Genomic DNA, 22863 nt, shown 5'->3' with positions numbered 1-22863 from the left:
AAAAGTGTCTAGTCAGATCATTTGCCCATTTTAAGATTGAGTTGCCTTTGAGTTGTAAGAGTTACATAGTCTAGATACACGTCTTTTATCAGACATAGGATCTGCAAATATTTTCTCCCATTCTGTGGGTTGTCTTTTTACTTTCATGATAGTATCCCTTCAAAGCACAAAAGTATTTTAACTTTGATGAAATCCAATTCATGTTATTTTTTTCTTTTATTACTTGTGCTTTTGGTGTTATCTCTAAGAATCCACCGGCAAATCCAGGGACACGAAGATTTACCTTTATGTTTTCTCCTAAGAATTTTATGACTTTAATGCTTACATTTGGGTCTTTGATTCAGTTGGAGTTAATTTTTGTATACAGCAAGAGGTAAGAATCCAGCTGCATTCTTTTACATGTGGCTACCTAAGTGTCACAGCACCATTTGTTAATATCTACATTTATCCTCACACCAATACCAGCTGCCTTGGTTATTACTGCTTTGTAGCAATTTCTTTTTTCTTTTTAGAGACGGAGTGGGGGGGGGTCTCACTATATTGCCCAGGCTGGTCTCGAACTCCTGAGCTCAACAGACCCTCCTACCTCGGCCTCCTAACGTGCTGGGATTATAGGCGTGAGCCACCGCTCTTGGCCCTGTAGTAAATTTTAAAATAAGGAATTGTGAATCCTCTGAGTTTGTTCTTCCTTTCAAGGTTGTTTTGACTACTCTGTGTCAAAAATTCATATGAATTTTAGAACTAGCTTGTCAATGTCTACAAAGAAGCCACCTGGGTTTCTAAAAGGTATTGCGTTGAATCTGTAGATCAATATGAGGAGTACTGACATTTTAGCAATAGTAAGTCTTCTAATCCATGACCATGGGATGTTTTTTCATTTATTTTAAGCCTCTCTAATTTCCTTTAACAATGTTTTACAGTTTTCAAAGTGTAAGTATGAGTTATGTCCTTAGTCATTGTTCTAGGGCTTAGCATATATACCTTATTAGAAACAGCTCCAGATTTATACTAATTCCAGTGAGATACAGAAACATTCCTGTATAACATTATCGATACAGGAGTTAAGAAGAAATTACTTAGGCAGATAGTGAGGGTACGGAAGTCCTCGGTAAGGTTTTCCTTTTAATGAAAAGCAGCCCCAAATTATTTTCCTTTCTAACAAAGAGCAGCCTGTAAAATCGAGCTGCAGACATACATGCCGGCAGTTGTGCCAATCATATTCAAGATGGTGGCTCCATCTTCCCTTCTCTTTGTCAGCCACATGTACATTAAGGAGCAGACAAGACAGTGCTGGCCAATGGGAAAGTTCATTTGCATAATAAGATGAGGTTGGGGCGGCCAGCCCTCCCCACACTATGTAAACATCATACCTGATCGAACCAGTCTGTGAGCCCTATGTAAATCAGACATCACCTCCTCAAATCTGACTATAAAATCTGGCACATCCGTTGCTGGCTCCTTTTTCCTCTCAGAAGTCCCCTCTCTCTCACTAGAGAGAGCGCTGTTTTCTTTTCTCTTTCTTTTGCCTATTAGACCTCCGCTCCTAAACTCCTGGTGTGTGTCCATGTCCTAAACTGTCTTGGCGTGAGAAGACGAACCACGGGTATTTACCCCAGACAACGTAGCTACTTCACTATTCCCTTCCCCCTTTTTCTATAGTATTATTGTTATATACATCTATAAACATTACAAATCCAATAATACATTATTATAATTATTACTTTATAATTTTGTCTTTTAAAGAAGCTGGGAGAACAAGTATACATTTATAGCTTTTGATATATTAGCCTTATTTATCATTTCTGGTTTTCTTGATTTGTTCTTGTGGATCCTAGTTACCATCTGGATTTGCTTCCTTAGTTCAATACAGCTTTGCTCCCATTCACCATTGTGCTGTTTTTGGCAAGTGTATTACATTTCTCTATATTATTGACTGAACAATACATTATATACATATTGTTTTATACAAATGCTCTTAAAATCAATTAACAGAAAATGGGAGAATTATGTATTCATACTGACTTCTACAATTACATAATTAGCTTTACAGGTACTCTTTATATCTTCACGTGGATTCAAAGTACTGTTTAGGGTTACTTGCTTTCAGTCTAAAGAAGTTGTTTTATTAAGTCTTGTAAGGTGAGTCAGCTAGCAACAAATTCTTTCAGTTTTTTGTTTATCTGAAAATGTCTTTATCTCCCTTGCAGTGTTAAAAAATAGCTTTACTAGATACAGGATTCTTAGATGAGGTTTCTTCTTTAAGCACTTTCAATATGTTATCCCACTGACTTACATTTCTGATAAGTCAGCTGTGAATCTTATTGACCTTCCCTTGTAATGATGAGTCATTTTTCTCTTGCTGTTTTCAAGATTTTCTCCTTGTCTTTGGCTTTTAGCATTTTTACTATGATGTATTTATGCATCTCTTTGGGTTCACTGAACTTCCTGGATATGTAGGTTTCCAATAAATTTGGGAAGTTTAAACCATTATTTCTTCAAATATATTTTTCTTCTCCTTTCTTTCTCTCTCCTCTCCTTCTGGTATTCCCATTATGTGTAGGCTGGTATGTAAATGTTATTCCACAATTCTCTAAGGCTCTCTTCGTTTTTCTTCATTCTTTCTTCTGTTCTTTGCCTTGAATATTCTCTATTGCTGTGTCTTCAGGTTTGCTTATTCTTTCTTCTGCCAGTTCAAATCTACTGTTGAGCCCCTTTAGTGAATTTTTATTTCAGTTATTGTACTTGTTCAACTCCAGAATGTCTATTGGGCTCTTTTTAAAAATAACTTCTATCTCTGTATTGATTTCTCCATTTTATGTGACTTCATTACATCTGTTACTTCTTTAATCATGGTTTCCTTTAGTTCTCTGAATGTATTTAAAATGGCTACTTTGAAGTCTTTGTTAAATCCAACATCTGGTCGTACAGGCAGTTTTTGGTGCCTGCTTCCCTCCCCCACCCCCACCCCGCCCATGGAAACTGGACATCTTGTAACAACTCTAGGTATTTGCACTCCCTTCCACTCACCTTCTCCAGGAGTTGCTATTGTATTTGCTTATTTGTTTAGTGACTGGCTAAATTATCTTAGCAGTCTATTCTCTCTCTGCTTCCTTAAAGTGTGAAGCCCTAATGTTGCACCTTATAGGGCACACCATTGGGTATGCCCACAGTTGCACTGGGATGACAGTGGCTTTGGCAGACCCCTCTGACTTTCTCTTTTCCTGATCACACACAGCTCTTATGTGACACTAATTGCTGGTTGACTGATCTACTGTCTTCAAAAATGTCCTGGGGCAAAAATTGCTCCACAAACAGATCCAATCTTTTGAAGGGATAGTTCCTCCCAGCTACCACTTTCCTCCTTTCACTCTAGCAATCTAGCTCAGTTATCCCATTCCTCCTAGCAAAGTAGCTGGCCTTTGGGTTAACCTATATCTCCAATGACTGTGTTAATGTCACCCCAAGTGCCTTTCATCACAACCTGCACCCTTAGGCATGAACTTCTCCATATTCTGTGCAAATGAAGTCAGTTCCTTTGAGGAGACATTCAGCACTCTCTTTTATAAGGCTTGCTTCTTCCCCTGGACAAAATTTCTGAGCCCTGGTGCTGATGCTGGGGGCAGAGACAATGGTATGCTTCTGTGTGACACCCTCACTTTAGGGCTGACAGCTCAACTGAAGTAAAGGTACAGCAACCCTTGATCTCCTTGGTTTGCTTTTCCTGGGGTGGAACCATGTTCCGCCACCAGGATGACTGTGGCCCCGGTATTCTCAGCAGTGTCACATCCAAGGTACAGCTGCTATCCCATAAGGAAGGGCAGAATGGAAGGAGGTAAGACCCACCTCTCAGCTACACTTATCCAGAATTTAGTTTCAGCAACAGGTAGCTGGGGGCAGGATGAGAAATGCTGACATTCCATCACTCCTGTGAAGACAGCACTCCAACTGGGACTAGAGGGAAAGGGAACCGTATATTCTTCCCTGCACCAGTTTGGAGAAGAGTTCTATCTCACTTAGCCAAGAGAAGAGAGGGAGAACAGGTCTTGGTTCAAATAACACAGACTTTCACTTTCCTTGCTTTTTTTCCTTAGAGATAGGGTCTCACTCTGTCACCCATGCTGGAGTGCAGTGGCGTGATCATAGCTCACCACAACGTCAGATTCCTAGACTCAAGCAATCCTCTCTCCTCAAGCCACCCAAGTAGCTGGGATTACAAGAGTGAGACACAGCATCCGCCCCACTTTTCTTACTTTTAGATTTTTTTGAATAGGTGTTTCTTCATTGACTGTATGCCTTTGGGACTATTTCCAGACTTTAAATGGTTGTTCTTAAAAATAATTTTTACCAGTTCCATTAGGGAGCAGATCTGTAGAGATCTTCACACTGTCATGGCTGGAAGCGGAACTTCTTGATGAAATCTCTATATGAGAAAATGCACCTGAAACTCTAAAGTACAAATCAGAGATAGTATTCTTATTATCCCAGACAGAAATCTTAAAAAGTGATCCAACGATCATGTATAGACTGCCATACCTGTGGCTTACTAAGTCAGGGCTGTCCTGTCCTTGCTTTCTAGATTTACTCCTCCAGTGCCATGGAAAACATCTAAAACTAAAAGTGGAATTTGGAATGAAGTTTAAATTGTTTTTTTGACCTACCGTGAAGCATTCATCCTGCCCTATGATACAACTCAGACCTAAGTCAAGTCTTGTGTCAGATTCCAGCTGGACAGGAACTTTAAAAAGTAAAAGGTTTAGATGTACTTTTGGTATTGTGTGCAATTATTTTAAAGAGATGAAGATGTTGAAAATTACTGGTTTCTAAGTGAGAACTGTACTTGCACTATGTATCAAAACATTCCCTCAAGCAAAGACACCAAATAAATTTTGAGTCAAATTTGCAAAGCATACAAAGCTTATTTTATTTTAGTAAAAACTGGAGTGTGACAATTTCAAATGACCAAAATAAGGACAAAGGGCTTTTAGAACAAGCATCCATTCCTCAAGCTATTCCAAAGCATGGATTCACAGTCTAGGATTAATGATTCTATTTTGGCACATATTCCTTGGGGGAATCTAATATAGAAATTTACCCATTCATTTTCTATAGTCCACAATGGCAAGCCTCAGCATGCATCTATAATTGAGAAAGTGCCAAACCAAACACCATAGACAAAAAGCCAACTTAGGAGCCAAGGCCTAACACAAGGCCAGGAATACAGGATTTACTGAAAAAACATTTGTGGATTACAGAGATCTCTAATATGCTAAATACATTTGTGTCTGGGGGAAAAAAAGAAAAAAGTATTTGAAATGGCAGAATGAACTTTTGTGTTTATATATATTTCACTCCATAAACTGGCTCTGCTGATAATACTGCCCCAAACTGAGTAAGAGTTTTTTATGCTCTCCCAAAAGGAATACGTAATCAAGAAGGCCAATTTTAGAGAAAATACATGATTTGAAAAAAGAAATATTAGTCCTTCGCTTATAACTCCAATCACACTATTGTAACAGTATATTGTAACGTTATAATTATATAATGAACCTATGCTTTTATCATTATAATCTATTGTAATATAAAAGAACAGTTTAAAAAACAGAAAAGAAAAATATCCACAGTAATAACTATTCAGGTGGCTGCCATTTATCTCCTTGTCACCATTTTTTCTTTGTATGGTTTTTATCAGTTTTACATGGCTGTGATCATACTGTATGCATACTTTTGCACTGTATCCTGCTTTTTCAGTGAACAACATGAGCTGTGCTTGGGATTCTACTTTATAGCTAAAATAATACAGAACACAAAACCAAACAATATGTACAAGTCACAGGAATTCTGGCCTCCACTCACTCACCAAGTTCTTTTCATTCAGTTAACAAGCATTTATTATAGGTGCCTATTTTGCTGAAAATATAAAGTAAGCTAGAGTTCTTGTCCTCAAAGAGCTTGCAATCTCAACTTGACAATTACCTTACGGCTTCACAGAAATATGGGCTGTGTGAATTTGAAGGTAATAAAATATGCTTGATATTTGGCTACTTTTAACTTTACTCTTTTGAGGAAAATTACTATATACACAAAGATTTATCTCAGACAACTGAAATTTTCCACATTTGATAAGGCTGATTCTTATAAGTGAAAGAGCTGGAAATCTTTTAATCATTTTATATGTCTCTTCCAAAACTTATTGCAATTAGTACTCTTTATTGGTTTTGAGGTCAGTTTTGTTTTAAAGCTTTTTGTTTAAGAGCTTTCATTTCCTCAACATGTGAATTTTCAGATTATTCATTATATCCTCCCCCCCAATCCTACATATTTGCATGACATATTTGTTTATGTGCTGGTAGATAATCACAGCCTACCAATTTAGGTACAGAATATAAAGCAAATGCTTCAATAAACACAGGTGCTTATATCTAAGTATACAATGATCCACATGCACCTGGAACTATTTGCATTATATGCACAAACATTAGCCGTTGTATCTGACTTTACTTCTCTAGAAAAATGTAAGCACTTCTAGTTGCTAATTTCCTTTGCTATCTTCCAACTTAAATCTAGTTACCTAAATGGTTTCTCAAGGTATGAGAGAAAACAAGGTACTGGATCATAATTTCAAGCCTTCTGAAATACACCTCAATGGTAATAAGAGGGAGCTATTGAGCAGTGAGCAGTGAAGGAGCTGCACATAATAGATAATCTGCTGTCTATGTGAGGCTGAACCACTAACTAGTGGTGTGAGTGTTAGCAAGCTGTCATTCATATGAGCCTCAGTTTCCTTATTCATAAGATAGGAATGGTGATATTCTTACCATACTTACAGCACTACCGGTAAGAAGCAAATCTTTGTAAAACTGCAAAACACTATATAAGTGTCAGGAATTAGGTCTAAAGATCATTAATTTATAATTATCTCCTAAAAAGCACAGTATAATCAAGTTTTTTTTTTTTGAAGGGCACTGTTCCCTTACACTTACTTCTAAGTTGTCACAAAGATTTTTCATATAAGAGGGGTTAGTGTTTTTCAAAGAGATAGCAATGTAGTTTACCAAAAAATGTCCCGCTGTTACTAAGTAGTTGCTGGCATAGAGCTCCAAAGACACATTTAGGAAAGAGAACGAGGGGAGCGATATGGTTTGGCTGTGTCCCCACCCAAATCTCATCTTGAATTGTACTCCTATAATTCCCACATGTTGTGGGAGGCACCTGCTGAGAGATAATTTGAATCATGGGGGCGGTTTCCCCCATACTGTTCTTGTGGTAATGAATTAGTCTCATGAAAGCTGATGGGTTTATCTCATTCTCTCTTGCCACCACCATGTAAGAAGTACCTTTCGCCTCCCACCATAATTTTGAGGCCTCCCCAGCCATGTGGAATTTTAAGTCCAATTAAACTGCTTTTTCTTCCCAGTCTCGGGTATGTCTTTATTAGCAGTGTGAAAATGGACTAGTATGTTAAGTTGGTACCAGTGGAGTGGGGTGTTGCTGAAAAGATACCCGAAAATGTGGAAGCAACTTTGGAACTAGGTATCAGGCAGAGGTTGGAACAGTTTGGAGGGCTCAGAAGACAGGACAATGTGGGAAAGTTTGGAACCTCCTAGAGACTTGTTGAATGGCTTTGACAAAAATGCTGATAGTGATAAGAACAATAAGGTCCAGGATGAGGTGGTCTCAGATGGAGATGAGGAAACTTGTTGGAAGTGGAGCAAAGGTGACTCTTGTCATGTTTTAGCAAAGGGATTGGTGGCATTTTGCCCCTGCCCTAGAGATCTGTGGAACTTTGAACTTGAGGGAGATGATTTAGGATATCTGGCAGAAGAAATTTCTAAGCAGCAACACATTCAAGAGGTGACTTGGGTGCTGTTAAAAGCATTCCACTTTAAAAGGGAAACACAGCATAAAAATTCAGAAACTTTGCAGCTTGACAATGCAGTAGAAAAGAAAAACCCATTTTCTGAGGAGAAATTCAAGCTGGTTGCAGAAATTGTGAAAGTAACGAGGAGCCAAATGTTAATCCCCAAGAAAATGGGGAAAACGTCTCCAGGGCATGTCATAGGTCTTAATGCAGCCCCTCCCATTACAGACCCGGAAACCTAGGAGGGAAAAATGGCGGGCCCAGTGTCCCTGGCTGTGTGCAGCCTAGGGACTTGGTGCCCTGAGTCCCAGATGCTCCAGCCATTGCTAAAAGGGCCCAAGGGACAGCTCAGCCCACGGTTTCAGGGGGTACAAGCCCTAAACCTTGGCAGCTTCCATGTGGTGTTGAGCCTGTGGGTGCACAGAAGTCAAGAATTGAGGTTTGGGAACCTCCACCTATATTTCAGAAGATGTACAGAAAGGCCTGGATGCCCAGGCAAAAGTTTGCTGCAGGGACGGGGCCCTCATGGAGAACCTCTGCTAGGGCAGTGCAGAAGGGAAATGTGGCTTCAGAGCCCCCACACAGAGTCCCTACTGGGGCACCGCCTAGTAGAGCTGTGAGAAGAGGGCCACCATCCTCCAAACCCCAGAATGGTAGATCACTGACAGCTTGCACCCTGCACCTGGAAGAGCCGCAGACACTGAACACCAGCCTGTGAAAACAGCCAGGTGTGGAGCTATACCCTGCAAAGCCACAGGCATGGAGCTGCCCAAGACTATGGGAACCTACCTCTTGAATCACCGTGACCTAGATATGAGACATGAAGTCAAAGGAGATCATTCTGGAGCTTTAAAATTTTACTGCCCTGCTGGATTTCAGACTTGCATGGGCCCTGTAACCCCTTTGTTTTGGTCAATTTCTCCCATTTGGAATGGCTGTATTTACCCAATGCCTGTACCCCCACTGTATCTAGGAAGTAACTAGCTTGCTTTTGATTTTACAGGCTCATAGGCGGAAGGGACTTGCCTTGTCTCAGATGAGACTTTGGACTGTGGACTTTTGGGTTAACGCTGAAATGAGTTAAGACTTTGGGGGACTGTTGGAAAGGCATAATTGGTTTTGAAATGTGAGAACATGAGATTTGGAGGGGCCAGAGGCAGAACGATATGGTTTGGCTCTGTGTCCTCACCCAAACCTCATCTTGTACTCCTGTAATTCCCATGCACTGTGGGAGGAGCATGGTGGGAGATAATTTGAATCATGGGGCAGTTTCCCCCATACTGTTCTCGTGGTAGTGAATAAGTCTCACAAGATCTGATGGGCTTATCGGGGGTTTCCACTTTTGCATCTTCCTCATTTTTCTCTCTTGCCACCGCCATGCAAGCAGTGCCTTTCACCTCCCACCATGATTCTGAGGCCTCCCCAGCCACGTGCAATTCTAAGTCCAATTAAACCTCTTTTTCTTCCCAGTCTCAGGTATGTCTTTATCAGCAGTGTGAAAACGAATATAGGGAGCAAACGAATTGGGCAGTAATGTGACTTCCTTTTATTTTCTGAGTAGGCTTAAGGTACAGAAATGCCTATATTCTATATGTCTCTCCATTAAGAACTTGAAAAGCTTATTAAGGTATAGATCCTTCTGAGCTGTCCAATAGTTCTGATGTCTAAGTCTAAAAAGAGCCTTAGGCATGAAAGAGTCACAGATGGTTTTAACCCCTGGAGACTTCACAGAAATGAATTTGTTTGTTGATGTTTTCCCATTAATGAAGATTACCTGGCTAGGTCCCTAATGACATTTGTTTATAACAGACCTCCCAAGAAGCAGAAACCTACACACTGTAACTGGTAATAAGCACTATAGAGTAGTTACTCTCTTCAGAAATCTAAAACTCAGAAAAAGACAGTACGTTGAAAATGTTAGTTTTTTTCTACTACCCTATTGGAAATAAACACATTTTATTAATAACTGTGAAAGAAATTTCTCCCTTTCACCTGAAATTTATATGGGGTAGGAGACTCTGTCTTAATATGCTTGTTTTTACCAGTAAAAGCACTACCAAAGACTCTAATGTCAGATTTCTAAGGCACCATGAATCTATGGATATAGTATGGATCTTCCAATGAAATTAAATAAATAGCAGCTGGCTTCCTAGCCTGAATACTTATCATGAGTTTGTCAAACAACATGTTCTTTTTAACACCTTGCTTTTTTTTTTTCACTCTCTCATTAGCACATACAGCGAATCTCTTTCTACTACATCATAATATTCCATAATGTAAATGAGCCATAGTTTCTTCAAACACTCCTTAAATGCTGGACACTTGTTTCCAATCTTTTGCTATTATGTACAATGTTTCAGTGAATAACTTTGCTTACTTGGGGTTCAATCTATCTGCAGAATAGATTTCTAAAAGAGACACTTCTTGGTGAAAGAGTAAAACGTATCTGTAATTTTGGTAGACACTGCCAGTTTCTTCCCCATAGGGATTGTGCCATTTTGCACTCCCATCAGATATATGAGTATTTATTTCCTGAAGACCATCTATAAAAATACACATTGGGGCCAGGTGCGGTGGCTCACGCCTGTAATCACAACACTTTGGGAGGCCGAGACGGGCAGATCACGAGCTCAGGAGATTGAGACCATCCTGGCTAACACGGTGAAACCCCATCTCTACTAAAAATACTAAAAATTAGCTGGGCGTGGTTGCGGGCGCCTGTAGTCCCAGCTACTTGGGAGGCTGAGGCAGGAGAATGGCATGAACCTGGGAGGCAGATCTGGCAGTGAGCTGAGATGGCGCCACTGCACTCCAGCCTGGGCGAAACAGCAAGACTCCGTCTCAAAAAAAAAAAAAAAAAAAAATACACATTGGGCCAAATGTGGTGGCTCACACCTGTGATCCTAGGGCTGTAGGAGGTCAAAGTGGGAAGATCCCTTGAGGCCACCCTGAGCAACAGAGTGAGAGCCCGTCTCTACAAAAAATTTAAAAATTGGCTGGGCATGGTGGCACATACCTGTATTCCTAGCTACTCAGGAGCCTAGGGCGGGAGGATCACTTAAGCCCAGGAGTGTTACAGGGGACTATAATCATGCCACTGCACTCCAGCATGGGCAACGAAACAAGATTCTGTTTCTAAATAATTTATATACTTTATACACACACACACACACACACACACACAGAGAGAGAGAGAGAGAGAGACATAGAATACACATGCCTGGAGCTCACCTCCCAAATTCTCACTCAGTAGATAAGAGGTTGGGCCTGAGCAGGGCTATTTTGAAAAAGCTCTCCAAAGAGCATATCCCTAGTTGAGAATCCTTGTTCTAAAAAGGTATTCTAGTCTTGGTTACATTGTTCAAATCCAAAAGAAAGTCAGAGTTAAACCTTTAATCTACAAAATTTATATTCCATGGTCACTCATCCAATAAATACTTTTTGAGTGCCTATTATGTGCTGGGCACTCCAAATGTCAAGTGTATAGAGATAACAGTGTCTAACATCAACAGATATATAATTAAGAAACAAGGCATAAATATTAATTTAGAGATTTATATAGAGTATTATGAGAATATTGAAGAGGTACTTCACCTTAACTGGAATGTCAGAGGAGGCTTGCTGAAGGAGGTGCCCCTGAGGTGAGTAGGGATTCACCAGGTGAGAAAAAGAAGAGGTGTACAAGAGGGAGAGAGCACTCTAGGTAGAAAACAATATATTGCAAAAGTAGTAAGCAAGAAACAGAAGGGATGTGGATGTGTGCATAACTGGAAACATTTTCTATTTCTAAAACACAAAATACAAGGGAGAGAAAAGAAATAAGCTGCGAAAGTAGGCATATATCAGATCACTGAGCACCCAGCATGTCATGTTAAGAAGCTTGAAGTTTATTCTGTAGGTAAAGAAAGTCAATGAAGGGATAGATGAAGGGTTTTAAGGCTAAGGATGACATGGTCAGATTGCTATTTTGGATTTATGGATGCCAATCTACTAGAAAAGCATGTAACTGGAAAATGAAAGAACAGTCAGGAAACTGATGCAGTAATCAGATGTAGGCCTGAATTAGAGCAGAGGTTAAGGAGAAAATGGATGGAAGAAATCTGAAAAGGTAAAATGAGCAGGACACTGATATTAGGTATGGGGATACAGGTGAATGGAGGAATGATTTCAAGGCACTGTCAACCCACTACTAGCAAAATACTGGATTTAAGCTATTTTTCTAGCAGCAGTGATAGATTTACACTGATTCAGTCATACTCTCTTGTTTGGTTCTGGCATTTGTATAGCCAGGGATAGATGTACGGAGTACAGCAAGACACAAAGGCAGGGCCAGGCATGGTAGTTCACACCTGTAATCCCAGCACTTTGGGAGGTTAAGGCAGGAGGGATCACTTAAGGCCAGAAGTTCAACAGACCAGCATGGGCAACATGATGAGACCCTGTCTCTACAAAAAAATTTTAAAATGGGCATGCTGGTGTGTGCCTGTAGCTCTAGCTACTGGGAGGCTGAGGCAGGAGGACTGCCTGAGCCCAGGAGTCTGGGGTTACAGTAAGCCACTGCACTCCAACCTGGGTGATAGAGCGAGACCTTGCCTCAAGCTAAGTTTTGTAATATTAGCAATGGATTTTGGGCAACCTGGAGTCTTGCCACTAAACAGTCAGTCTTTGGGAGTGAGTAGATCTGGGGAGAGACTCCTCTGAATCCCTCCCACTCCCCTGATTTATACAAGTGTTAATAGTCCTGCGAGGACAAAGGAGGAAAGAGTTACGTGTAACCCAAACTAAACCTAACCTAACCTTTCTTCTCAGGGTTCCTAAAAAACAAAATGAAGGGAAACAAGAAACCAATCAATAACCATCAGATGAAAACATGACCACTGCTTAGAAAGTCCATGAATGCAATACACACACACATAAACATTCACAGAGCAACACCAAGGCTTACCTTTCTTTTATCTTCATCTGTTGATTCAAATTTGAAAGTAGCCCTATGCTGAGGGGGAAAAAAGGGAAACAATGTCATTTTAAATACATGTATTTTTTAATTTTGGCTACGTTTAATAGCATCTAAAATAATGTCCCTGTAAAAAATGTTGCCTTCCCGTATCTCAATATTCTTATTAAAGTAAGGGAGACAGGCATGTAAACAAATAGTTATAAAGCAGTGTGAAAAGACTACAGCAGATATATATATACAAAGGAGCACAGCAAACCAAGCCACTAACTGCCCAGGAAAATCCGGAATGGCTTTCACAGAATACAGAGCATTTGTGTTGGATCGTGAGGGATAAACAGGAGTTTGCCAGAGGCAAATGGAATGCATTCCAGGAACAAAAACAAAGGCTCGAATGTGTGAAACTATATGATATATTTGTGAAATAAGCAACTTTGTGAGACTGGAACACAGGACATACGTTTGGGGTGGGGCATGGAGGAAGATGAGAATGGAAAAGTAGACTGGACAGTGATTTGGAAGGGCCTTCCGATGCTGCTGAGTTTATACTTTCTTTTTCATATGCAATAAGAAATCATCAGAGAACTGTGGATAGGGAAGACTTGATGGTTTGATATTTCAGAAAAGTAATTCAATAAGAATAAGAGTTTAAATCATGGTGGCTCCACCACTTACTAGCTGTGACCTTGAGCAAGTAAACTCTCTGGAACTGAGTTTCTCATCTGAAAACAGGGTGTACCTAGTTCATAGAGAGACTGTGACAGTTAAAAAAAAGCTAAGGCATGTATATAAAGCACAATCTCAGTGCTGGCAAGTAGCAATACTCAGTAAATATTAGGGATATAATGATGATGATGCCAATGATTATGAGGAAAAAATAACTGGAAAGGCAGAGAGTGTCATGACTCTTCTGCAATGATTGGCAATACTATATTTTCTACTCTGTAGCTGAAGTAGAGGGGAATAGAAGACAGAGTAAGTTGGCTTGCCCATGATCACAGAAAGAACAATGGTACCCCAAAAATAGAGCACAGAATTCCTCATTCTCCTCTGAAGTTTTATTCAGGAGAAGCAAGTACTCTTAAGAATTCTAAGCCTTTCTATTAAAAAACAAAAATCTCCACCAAAAATCTCTCCACTTTTTCTTTTTTCTTTCTCTCATTAGCCACACTGACAAATATTTACTGGCAACCCACCAGGAGTGAAGTACACTGAGTACTAAAGATATCATCATCACAGGTGGTTCTGTGTTGACATCTTTGTAGAAGCAGCAATTTTTTAAATTAAAGAAGATAGAGAAATGTTGGCAGAAAAGAAGTTCTGAATGTAAGAAATGATCAGAGAGAAGACTCAGAGGTAGGAGAGAGTGGCCATTTGAGGGAGGGAGGCTGCCTCGAATATAGATGCAAAACAATTAAAAGGAATGAACTCAGGTGGTAAGGGCATGGATTTTAAAATTTACACCTGAATTGGCAAATAGGTGACAGGCAACCAGGGGAAGACTACGACGGAGGTGTGACCAGCATTCTGGTAGAACATTTTGGGCGGTAGCTCACAGGCCAGATTAAAGGAAAGCAAGACTAAGGACATAATGCCCTGTGAGGAATGGACATCAATAATCCAGGCATGATACTCCTGGTGGCAGTATAAACTGACATAAACCTTAAAAGAGAAAGTGATTTGGCAACAACACATATTAGAAGACATAAAAATATTCATATTCTTTGACCCAGAACTCCTACTCCTAGGAATTTATCCTACTGATCTAGAAGGAGAGAATAATTATATGTGTATCACTGCAGTGTCATCCAACATAGTGGAAGAAAAAAAGCGAGAACTGGAATAACCAACAGGAGACTGATGGAATGTTATGCATGTGACAGTATTCTATTATAGATAGTATATTCACCTGACAAAATATTATGTAGCAATTTTTTAAAAAGAAGACTCATTGTTGGTATATTGTTTTCATAATAAAAATTTTTTTAAATAGATAATGAATAAAGAACAAGAAAAAGAAAGAAGGAGGAGAGGAAAGAAAGATTGTAAATCTGAGGGCTATACTTAGAAATGTATAGACCTGAGGTTTAGTGAAAATTAACATTAGACTTAAAAGTGCCAGATATCAGGTTAAAGTTGTAAACTAAACCTCCATAAAGGTTCAATACAAATGAAAATAATCGCACTAAGAAACCAAGAAAGCCTATTTTTTTGCCATTATATGTAAAATGCTAATTCCATAAATTATCTGGAATAAATGTACCTACTTGTTAATATAACGTTTCTTCTAAACTTTTTTTTGGCATTAATGGTAAGGGGAAAGAAAAATAAATTGTCTTTTGGAAAGACACTCAGTAAGTTATAAGTGTCTTTTAAACAGTTCCTCTGTAGAATTAATCTTTTAAGGTGGGAATTCAGAATAGTACCAAGGTCTAATTATTCTGTTGCTCTTAATTAGAAAATATAATGGTCTGTGAGGCACTACAAATTGAATCTGGAACGCGCCAATCTATTCAGAAGCTCAAACCTCTAAGAGTGTTTGGATCCAATAGATGTTGGCTTCTATAAACCTGGGTTCTTTTATCCAACTTAGATCATACTTAACTTACTCAGTACCCCTATCTTTATTCTCTCCCCTTTCTAAGGCTGAAATGGGGAAAGAGAGAACAAGCATTTCCAGCTGTACATGTATTTCTAGAACTGTTAGCCAACAGTCAGCCATCTCACCTTCTTTACATGTTTAATTTCCAGAGAAACAGGAGCAAAAAATCAAATATAAAGAGTTAAATTGGCCGGGCATGGTGGCTCACACCTGTAATCCTAACACTTTGGGGGGCTGAGGTGGACAGATGTCTTGAGACCAGGAGTTTGAGACCAGCCAGGGCAACACGATAAAACCCCATTTAAAAAAAAAAGAGTTAAACCATTGTTCAATTTAGAGATCAAGCAAGCTAACAGCTCAGTGACACACCAGACTATTATGAGGACTCTCACTGCAGGTTTCATACTCCATGAATAAGCTCTAAAAAGCTCAGGATCAGGAGTCAGACAACCTTGAGTTTGAGTCCAGTCTTACTGCTTACTAAAAGTGTAAACTTGGTCAAGTTATTCAACTTTACTACCTATCAAATTTTCCTTATTTTTTATAAGCATGGCACCTTGCACACAGTAGTGTTCAATGGCCACTACTGTTATTGTTGAATAACCTATGGTGTGGCATCTGGCCAAATACTGACCTATTAGAGAGCTAGGAATAATTTCATAGATTTCTAAAGATACACTCAAACAGCACTACTACAAGGGAATAAACCTAATTGGGTGGTGTATGTTGTGCTGTTTCATGAACACAGATTGCTTCTACAACTTAAAATCAGAAACAAATTATATAACATAATCTGGACATAAGAACAAAGTATAACAAAGGAACAGCCCACTAAACATGCTTCTCTGCAAGAACCCACAGAGTGAACTCAAAGAGTCAGAGCCCAACTTCCAAAGTAGAAAACAAAAAGTCCTCTAACATGGTCCTGGATATTTACATACTCTATTCAAATGTAGAGGCTATATTTATAGAACTGTCCCAATATCAGGTTTCTATGAATCAGGTTCTTCTAGCACATGAATGAAGACCTCACTGCCAGCAGTCTTGTTTTCTTCTCCTAAGAGGACTACTACTAGAGACCTACCTATCTGTCTGTATCTTAAATACCTTTCATTTGGCCAAAAACTTGCCATACTTCAAAACTGGAATGCTGCTGGAATTTGCTATGTATGGGGTAGTCATATGTCCAGGTGGCCTGCAGGGCCACCAAGCCACCTCTCTGGTTATCATCATAGTTGATGAGTCATCTATTAAACGAGGGGGTTGGGCCCTATTATCTTTGAGGCTCCTCTAACATAAATAGCCTGCGATGTAAAGAATCATGATACTACTCCATACCTCAGGGCCCTTAGTCACAGTTTGCTGTTGATAATCATGATAATGATGGCAACTAATCTCTCTACTAAATGTGTTATTAGAGAAGTCCTGAGGGCTGGGCACTGTGCCTCATGCCTGTAATCTCAGCACTTTGGGAGGCTGAGGCCCAGAAGTTCAAGACCAGCCTAGGCAACATGGTGAGACCCCCAACTCTACACACACACACACAAAAAAAAAAAAAAAAAAAAGAACAGGCCCGTGGGGGAGCAAGAGCTTGAACAGTCTAGACTGGAATGACACATAATTCCCCAAATTAACAGTTCATTCTATAACTAAAGTTGAGGCGATTAGGACCCAACAGTAGCCAAAGGATTCTGTATCTGTGGATTCAACCAACAATGGCTTGAAAATATCTGGAAAAAAAAAAAAAAAAAAAATTTTTTTGTGTGTGTCTGTGTTGAACAAGTGCAGGCTTTTTTTTTTTTCTTGGCATTATTCCCTAAATAATACAGTACAACTATTTGTATACCATTCACATTGTATTACGTATTATAAGTAATCTAGAGATTATTTAAAGTATATAGGAGAGGCCAGGCATAGTGGCTCATGCCTGTAATCCCAGCACTTTGGGAGGCCCAGGTGAGTGGATCACTTGAGGTCAGGAGTTCATGACCAGCCCGGCCAACATGGTGAAATCCTGTCTCCACTAAAAATACAAAAATTAGCCAGGCATGGTGGCACACATCTGTAGTCCCAGCTACTCAGGAAGCTGAGGCAGGAGAATCGCTTGAACCTGGGAGGCGGAGGCTGCAGTTAGCCGACATCAAGCCACTGCACTCCAGCCTGGGCGGCAGAATGAGACTCTGTCTCAAAAAAAAAAAAAAATGTATATAGGAGGATATGCCCAGCCAGGCTCAGTGGCTCACGCCTATAATCCCAGTACTTTGGGAGGCCAAGGCGGGCAGATCACCTGAGGTCGGGAATTCGAGACCAGCCTGACCAACATGGTGAAACCCCGTCTCTACTAAAGATACAAAATTAGCCGCGCATGGTGATGCATGCCTGTAATCCCAGCTTCTCAGGAGGCTGAAGCAGGAGAATCATTCGAACCCAGGAGGCAGAGGTTATGATAAGCCGAGATCGCGCCATTGCACTCCAGCCTGGGCAACAAGAGCAAAACTCCATCTCAAAAAAATGGAGGGTGTGCCCAGATTATATGCAAATACTACGGTGTTTTCTATCAGGGACTAAAGCATTAGAAGATTTTGGTATCCACAGATTCTGGTATCCACAGGAGATCCTGGAAGCAATCCCCTTTGGATATTGAGGAATAACCGTAGTATACCACTCCTGAAAAAGAAACTTTTTCTGTGCTCAAAAACACAGAAGAGACAGGGTAAAGGCAACATAGCCCTGCAAAAAGATCCCTGGATATGGAATCTGAAGACCAGGTCTGCCATTTCTTAGCTATGTGACCTTGAGCCTGTATATAGAATACTTCCATCTCCCTCATAAGTTTTAATATAAGAGGATTAATATAAGAGGAATTAATATAAGATGACATACGAAATGTGAAAATGCTTGGGATAATACATAGTACATAGCAGGCACTCAATAAATGTTAACAGGTGAATTGAGAGGAGAGAAAAACAACTGCTCCTCCCATTAAACAAACAAACAAACAAAAAAACTTGCCTATGCTGAGACCTATGCTGTGTCATGCCCTTGACAAACAGACAAGTTTCATTCTTTCTGGGATAGATACATATTTCCTCTCTCCAAGATAACAAAGGTCAGTGAATGAAGCAAGAAGGCTTGGAAATGAGAATCTATATAACACAGTAGAAATTAGATGTTTCCCAGAGCCCGACAGGTATCTCTAAAAGCGGTACAAGGTACAATTTTGCTACCCATTAGAAAAAGAAGGGGAAGAATGGAGCATATTCCCAAATTTTAATATCGTGCTATCCCAACTCATGCCACGTTTAATTTTTTTGTTCAAAGCTAACAGTTATGGGGTGCCTCCTCAGTGGCAGGCACTGTTCTGTGTGCTTTACACATGTAACTCATTTAATCCTGACAACAAACCTATGATATAGTTACTATTATTATCTCCATTTGGCAGATGAGGAAACTAAGCCACAGCAAAGTTAAGTAACTCGTTTAGGGTCACACAAGCCATTAAGTTGAGGATCATAGCCAGGCTGGCTACAGAACCTGTGCTCCGGCCACACCTCTTAGGTACCCTGGTCATTATAACTGTAACTTACTGAGTGCTTCCTAGGTGCATTGTGCCCAGTGTTGGCATTATATTTCATTTAATGTAATCCTCACAATAATTTAAGAGAATGGTGATATTATCCCTATTTTACAGGTAAGGCAACTGAGACTCACAGGCTTAATATAATTTATCCATAGTCATAAAGCTAATAAATGGCAGAGTTGGGATTTGAACCAAGTTTATCTGATGTCAAATCCCACCACCTTTCTACTACCCTTGACTGCCTCCTTTCAAGGACTAGCTTTATTAGAGGTATAAGGTAGCATAAAGAACCTCTCCACTACTCTCCCAAATAACGAACCGGTCTCTCTCTCTCTACAGCATTCATGTCTCTCTGTTGGACTCCTCAATGCCCTATAATCACCTCATAATCCAAACATTTCTCAAATCCACTTTTCCAGATAAGGAAACTGAAGTATATGGTACCCAACTATTTTTTTCAGGGTTCCAAATTCCATATACCATAGAGCTGGGCAATTTAATTCCACCTCCCCATTCTTACTGCCTGAACCACTATGATCATACATTCACTTCCTATTCATCTGCTCTCAAAATCTCTCCCTTTGAGGGGCAAAACCTCACTGCAATATGATGTTCAGCCATTTTCTTTGTATTATAATCAGCCCTACTATACTGGCCCTACTACAGTCAGTATTAAATATGAGAGCTTTCTCGCCAGGCACAGTACCTTACACCTATAATCGCAGTACTTTGGGAGGCCAAGGTGAGAGGACTGCTTGAGCCCAGCAGTTTGAGAGCAGCCTGGGCAACACAGTGAGACCCCATCTCTACAAAAAATGAATTTAAAAAGTTAGCCCAGTGCTGTTGCACGCACCTGTAGTCTCAGCTACTTGGGAGGGTCGGCGGGGGGAGGAGATGGAGGCTGCAGTGAGCCGTGATTGCACCAGTGCACTCCAGCCTGGGTGACAGATACAGACCCTGTCTCCAAAAAAGAAGAAGGGAGCGCTTTCTTCTGAAAGAGCTAACTGACCCAGTTCACATCTAGTCAGAGCACTCTCAGGCTTGATCCCAAAATTACAAGTGTTTGGGAATCTTTTGAAACACTTCAGATACCACCTTAAGCAAGACACACCATGCAAAACAACCTTAAAAACATTCCCAATACAAAAGGGGAGCTGGAGATGTTCAGGATTTAAGCTCTGACAGCACCTGGCCAGGAGTGGTAAGTAGATACCAATCTGGAGGGAGACCAATGAGAAGAGATAAATTGGAGGAAGCAAATCTGGAGTCTAATTAGTTTAGCCATAAAGGGAAGGAGAAATATTAAAGAACGTGATTATATCCAGTTGAAGGTTTTTCCTCCTTCCTCCCCTACAGAAACAAATTCCTATTTATTGCTGGGTATCTGGCATATAGTAAGTGCTAAATAAACATTAGTTGATTCAACAAATGGCCAAGTTCTCTTTGCATTTCTTGCTTCTGAAAATCAGTTTGAAGCTGCCTTATATCTTTTCTGGAAAGCAGTAATAAATCGGGTTAAATCATAATCTCCACAATATGTACAACTATGCATTGAATGAGTTATTCCTAAATTAGGCAGACATGTTCAACAATAAAGCGTATCAGAAAGTGAAGGAGCTAAGATATGAATAGATAGAACCTATGAATCTTCCCAAGGAAAGCAACACAGTACGGCAGAAAGAGCGCTGGACTTGGAGTTGGACAACCTAAATTCAAATCTCAGCTCTATCTCTCAGTGGCTGTGTGGACTTGGGACCACATTATCATTCTAAATTTTATCATTTGTGAATTGGGGAATACCATCACTCTCCTCCCAGGGTTGTTGGGAAGATTAAACGGGAATTCAGCCACCAGTATGCCATTTCTGCCCCGGGTGGAAAAGATTCAAAAATAAGACACAAATTGTCAGTAATACAAAGTGGATGGATGCAGTGGTGGACACAAAGCAAACACTGAAGGGGAGACGATGTACGGGGGCAAAAGAAAGAAAAACATTAACAGCTAGGTTGTGACTTGGTGTTGGGTGTGTTTTCACAGAAGGGAGTCGCCAGTCATTCCTATAAAGCAGTCTTCTAAACCAACGGATAAAGGTGTGGTAGGCTATCTTTTGAAGTGAGCATGTAAAATTCCTGGAAGGAAAAGTAATGAAGAGCTAACGGTTCTTGGAAAGAGGTTCTGAGAAGTGACTGGGATTTATAACAAGATACTCTTTTACGCAGAGTTGTAAAGTGGAAATAACTAAACTGGAATACCAGCTCCAAGTATGACCTTGGGCAAGTTACTTAACCAATCTAGAGTCTCAATTGCAAAATGCAGATAATACCTCACAGGATTGCTGTAAGATTAAATGAGATAATGGATAGGAAAGCTGTTAATGCGATACAAATAACAGGTATCATTAGGAGTTACATTCTCCACCCACTTACAACATTATATGTCCATGACCTTGGGCGTGATTTCAGCTCTTTGCACCTCGGTTTCCTCATCTATAAAATGGGGAGGATGATACCATCTACCCTATAAACACTCTGAGGATCAAAGGAGACCATAGATGAGACATCAATGCCTTGAAAACCGTACAGTGCTAAAGGTATAGAAACTGCCATCGTTGCTGATACATCTGATGCATGTCACGGGCCGTGTTTATGCAGGGAAGCACGTATTTTTATGCTATACAGGTGAGGAAGCCTCTCATGCATTTATGCATCCAGGAGTGGGGCACGGGGCACAGATGCACATCTACGGATTCCGGGGGTGTGACTTGCACGCTTGAGAGGAGGACCGGAGGTCAAGCTGCTGGGCCAGGAATCAGAGGAGTGGGCGCTACAGTGGGGGTAGTGGGATGCAGGATGCATGGATGGAAAAGGCTGGGGGCACAAACACGCATGCCCAAGCCGGAAACGTTTTCGGGGGAGAGCAATGCGCATCCCCGGAATGAGGGGGGTGGGGAAGGATGCGATGTGCAAGCACGGAGGGCGGCCCGGGGGTGCGATACCGCACGCCCGGGGCCAGGACTCTTTACCTTGTCGCTGTAATCCCTCAGGACCCGCTCGATAGCCCCTGCTTCGCCGGCCCGGACGATGTAGAGGGCGCGCTCCTCATCCATGGCCGCAGGTGCGGGGGAGCCGCGGCCGCTCTGCGCGCCCAAGCCGCTGCCTCCAGGTAAACGCCTCGCGCCCCCGCTCGCTCCTTCCCAGCTTCCTTCCTTCCCTCTTTCCCTCCCTCCGTCCTGCCTCCAACCCGCCAGCCTCCGCCCGGGCCGGCCCGACGTCACCGCCCCTCAACTTTCACCCCGCGACGTCACCGCTCCCCCAGCAACCGGCGCCTCACGGCCGCCCCCGACAAGGCCCAGGACTCGGTCGAGGCCTGGCTAGCGGACCGAGGCGGAGTCAGGCCCAAGGCCCTGCTTGCTCTCCTGCCTCTCCCTCCCTCGGAGAACTGTCCAGTCTTTTAAGGGGGCTTTCACAGACTGAACCGTTCTTCTTTCCTGACCCTCCTCTATGAATCATTCTCAAAGGACTAGAGCAACCCGGCTCTTCCCCGCCCATCTATGAACCAGCCGCTAAATGGACTGCAATTCCCTGCATGCAATGGGGCTATCCCGTTCTTCCATCTAATTTACTGGCGTGCCGAATGGCATGCTGGGATTAGTAGTCATCCAGCCGGAAAGACTTCCCGCCAAGGGCATACTGGGAACTGTGGTACCGCGAGGGCCGGAAACGGGAGTCTGGCGGCCGCCTGAGGCCGGCGGCGGGGAGACCGTTAGAGGGAGGGTCTAAGCGTCTGCTTCGGTTTTGTTCCTTATGTCGCTGACTGTCCTGCTCCAGTCTCGGCTGGCTGGGCTGGCTGGACTGGCCGACGGTCGCGGA

At 41.3% G+C, this 22863-nt stretch overlaps 1 protein-coding gene across 12 annotated transcripts in view; it reads right to left on the bottom strand.

The window, feature by feature from the left end:
• Positions 1 to 22629, bottom strand: part of RIC8B (RIC8 guanine nucleotide exchange factor B) — a 112978-nt gene extending 90349 nt beyond the window's left edge. For 8 of the 12 annotated variants that reach the window (XR_010148444.1, XR_673594.5, XR_010148445.1 and 5 more), the window contains exons 1-2: positions 22017 to 22629; positions 12804 to 12851 (exon numbers count right to left, since the gene is read on the bottom strand). Coding sequence is in view for 9 of the 12 variants with exons in the window: in XM_009426150.5 (XP_009424425.2) it covers positions 12804 to 12851; positions 22017 to 22100 (132 nt within the window). In the remaining 3 variants the exon portion in view is untranslated. Of the gene's footprint in view, positions 1 to 12803; positions 12852 to 21420; positions 21532 to 22016 lie in introns of those variants that run through there. The other 4 variants (XM_054663496.2, XM_054663497.2, XM_009426149.5 and 1 more) reach the window with 4 other exon arrangements.
• Between the last annotated feature and the right edge of the window lie 234 nt (positions 22630 to 22863).

Source organism: Pan troglodytes, chromosome 10, assembly GCF_028858775.2.
Source record: "Pan troglodytes isolate AG18354 chromosome 10, NHGRI_mPanTro3-v2.0_pri, whole genome shotgun sequence".
Classification (NCBI taxonomy): Eukaryota; Metazoa; Chordata; class Mammalia; order Primates; family Hominidae; genus Pan; species Pan troglodytes.
Note: the sequence above shows the minus strand (reverse complement) of the source record. Positions and strands in the feature narration are given on the sequence as shown.